This window comes from Pollachius pollachius (genome assembly GCF_949987615.1).
Source record: "Pollachius pollachius genome assembly, chromosome: 4".
Lineage (NCBI taxonomy): Eukaryota > Metazoa > Chordata > Actinopteri > Gadiformes > Gadidae > Pollachius > Pollachius pollachius.
Genome location: NC_136937.1, coordinates 30,661,628 through 30,665,308, shown reverse-complemented (window position 1 = coordinate 30,665,308; position 3,681 = coordinate 30,661,628). Strand labels below are relative to the sequence as shown.

At 43.5% G+C, this 3,681-nt stretch overlaps 1 protein-coding gene across 1 annotated transcript in view; it reads right to left on the bottom strand.

Moving 5' to 3' along the window:
* Positions 1-203: 203 nt before the first annotated feature.
* The window catches only part of LOC307074691 (muscleblind-like protein 2a), a gene marked incomplete at its 5' end in the record, with an annotated part of 239,675 nt that continues 236,197 nt past the window's right edge, over positions 204-3,681 (bottom strand). The window contains 1 exon segment of the mRNA XM_079734959.1: positions 204-3,489. Coding sequence (XP_079591085.1) covers positions 3,383-3,489 — 107 coding nt within the window. The 3' untranslated portion in view covers positions 204-3,382.

The window sequence follows — 3,681 nt, the reverse complement described above, 5'->3', positions numbered from 1 at the left end:
AAAAGTTCTTCTACTTTGTATTTTTTTTTTTCATCTTCGATTATAACTAGAAACATTCAGTACGTTATCGTTCAGTGACAACCGGGAGGAGGGGGGAGGAAGAAAAAAAACAAACTTTTATTTTCTCTTTCCACATGCAAGATGCTGGGTAGTTTTTAGACTCGGTTTTAAATTAAACCGGGATGGGGGAGGGGGGAGGGGTGTGGGGGGTAAAAGATGACATCTTTGAACAGTGTAAAAAGTGCAATCCTTAAATCTAGTGATACATACGTTAAAACATTTCAGTTTAAACATTTCAGTTAAAACAGCTTAAACATTTCAAGAGGGTGTAGCCTTGGGGGTCTGACACCGGGGGGGGGGTGGTTAAACATCTTATTCATGTATATATCATTTAGTTCTCGTATAGATATATATATAGATATATATAGATATATATATATATATTTACTCTATGTAACATCGATCACTTTATACCTATTTAAGTGTTACACGTGCAGCGCTACAAAGGCCGCGGCTCGCTAATGAAAATATCCGGTCTGTCGTCGTAATCTCGTGAAAGACAAAAGGTTTTAATCTCCGTCACGATCTAAATCGTGTTCAGTGTTCTAGGAAAAAAACAAAAACAAAAAACAAAACAACTTATCAATGTAATTTACAAAAATACCCAACTTTAGTAATTGCAACGTTAGGTTGCCACAGCAACAACTTAATATCGTTATGAAATACTAGCAGACTAGTGAAAAGTACATATTTTTTTAAACGTTTTCGTATCTTTTTTTAAATTTTTTGGTAAAATGTTAATCTATACAATAGAGATTTGTATGTCCTAACAACACAGGCAACTCTAGTCGCGCCTCTGCAACAACACTATGTTCTGTCTGGATGAGAAGGCAATCGAAGAGTCATATCTCGAGTCAACCGTTAAAGATCCCTATGCCCCCCCCCCCCCGCTCCCCCCACCTTCTCATTCCATGGCTTCACCCCCCACCCCCTCAAACAATACAGACAGACAGCACAGCTCAATAAATTACATTCATCTCAAAATAAAATATTATACAACGTTTGTTATCTTTTCGTCTTTCATTTGGTTGACCTAAGATAAATTAGGGTAAAAAATTAAATAATGAAAAAATCACCTTCCGCGCTCAGATGTTTTAAAGGGGGCTATCAATTTAATAGAGTCTAGAGGATGTTTGAAACCAAAAAACAGAAGTACCTTACAATAAGGGCTGTGTGATTGTGGATTGTCTCGTGTGATTAAGGTGTGGACACCTAATTAGGACAGTTGGGAAAAGAGTTTTATTTTTTGGAGACAACTTTTAAATGTGTTTAGCTATTAGCTGATTAGCTAGTCAGCGAATACAATCACCAGGGGAAAGCTAAAACTATCTTTAAAGTTGTTCCATGATCTTGATTGAAATATAACATGGGGGGGGGGTCCATACATACAATGATAGTACACACAACACAGACTTTAAATAACGTTGAATACATTTCTAGAACCGTGAATATCCACTTCTCCAAAGTTTGAGACATTTTACATACATTACGCAGTTTTACAATACATTTTCTCCTTTTTATTTTTCCTTTTTTTTGTAATTTCACAATGGAAAATAACACTCAACATTCTCTGTGTAAACGAACGCGAGCCGTGGAAAAAAAAAAGAAACAAAAGAAAAAAAACAATGGTGCACCATGAAAAACAGTCCCCCGCGACATTCTACGATGATATTACGATTCGTCTCCGTTCTACGACGTCTCAAAGTCACTTGTGGTGTTGACCGACAGCTAGCCAAACGGCCTATATCGTAAAAAGAAAACGCCATCGTGGGAGTACGATATGTGTACGTGGAGTACTTTGTTAACTTGACTTGACTTAAGGGTGATACACGCCCGAAAAGCGTGAACTGTTTTTTTGTACGCCCCGAAAAAACGGCCAAAAAATAACGCTAAGAACGCTAAACCAACGCAAACGACGACACAAACATTTTTTTTAGGCACTTCTACTGTTTGTCTTTTTTTCTCGAGTTGAACAGGATTATCGGTGCGAGCTTGGGGGGATTGGGTTGGGCCGGGGGGGGGGGGGGGGGGGGGGGTAGGACTCGACCAACCGAAGATCGCGGGTTAACCTCTAAGTTCAAGCCTTCCGTGTGCCTGACGGGGGTCGCGGTCGTCGTAGTCGGTGACCGAAATACAACCGATTTCCGTTTCGTTTTTTTGGCTCGTTTTAGTCACTCTGAGCATTTTCTGTCCGGACCCTTCTTGGAATCCCCTTCGAACGTCCACGTCTGCTCTGCAGATCATCAGGCCCAAACAAAGCAACTTAAACAAACACACACTTCTACACACACACACTGGACTCTGGAGCCTGATTGGCTGAGCCCTTGGCACAGGCTCCAGCTTTGAGGATTATTAGTCATGGACTCCGGTTTCCAATTCATACCGATGAACCATCGACACACACGGCCATAAACAGTGAGCGGAGCTCCGGTGTGGATCTTGTTTGCTTTTCAAGCCTCATGGCATGGGGAGAGGGAAAAGAAAATGGAAACAACAATCATCTTAGCTTGCTTAACAGTTTCGCCTGTCCCTCCCACCTCAGCCCCGCCCCCAAATGTTTATACTCCGCCCACTCCTCGTCCTCCGTGTGTTGTCCAATGTCGGTTTGGCGATTGAAGAAGATCCACTGTCATGACGTTGGCAGGGTTTGGTTGGAGGTTATCTTCACTATGGCATCTGCACACCACTGGTGAGGCTAGTTCCATCACAAACCAAACTGTGTGTGTGTATATTTGTTTATGGGACTTTCTCAAAAGGACTGTCCTCCACCCTTCACGACTCGACAACATCAAGTGTGTGTGTCCACAGCTGTCGCAGAGTTCAAACAGGGAAATCGTACGAACCGAACGGCGCACAAACCGAAAAAATCTTGATCGCAACGCCGTTCTTTTTTTCTTCTAGTGTTGCGTTCTTGCGACAGTCCGACATTTCCCGATAAATGCCAACTGCCAATTCGTGACAGTTTGCCAGAGTTTTTACTTTTCGGAACATTTCCCTCACGTCCGACATCCAATGTCTTTTATCTTCTTCTTAGCGCAATGCCCAAGTGTACGGTGGGAACACCAGAGAGAGAACGATCGTGAAAAAAATCGGAACCGAACGTCTTCTCTCTCTACGGCGTCGGCTGCGTAGTCTGTACATACAAATATCCGGTCGTTTCGTTGTTTTTTCTTCTCGTCATATTAATAATCTTTTTCTTCTAGCAATACATGTGTATATCATTTTCTATGTGTGTATGTTACACGGTAAGGGGTCGGGGGGGTGGTGGTGGTGGTATAGGGGGGGGGGGGTCTCCTGTCCTTATGGGTTAAATCGTAGCGGTTCATACTACTGGGCATGCAGGTGGCGGGAGCGCCATGTGGTATTTACAGACGGGCTGATGGGAGTGGCTGTCCTGCATTCCCCTACCAAAGGTTACTTCAGGATGATCTGCAGGAGGAAGGGAGGGAGGGGCGAGAGACAGGGAGGGAGAGAGGGGGCGGGGGGGGGGGAGGGAGAAAGAGGGAGAGAGAGAGATAGAGGGGGGAGAGAGGGGAAGAGAAGGAGAGATGGAGGGAGTGCGTGAGAGAGGGAGACGAAGAGAGAAAGGATGGGGAAAAGAGTCACATTTAGTCTGCAGCC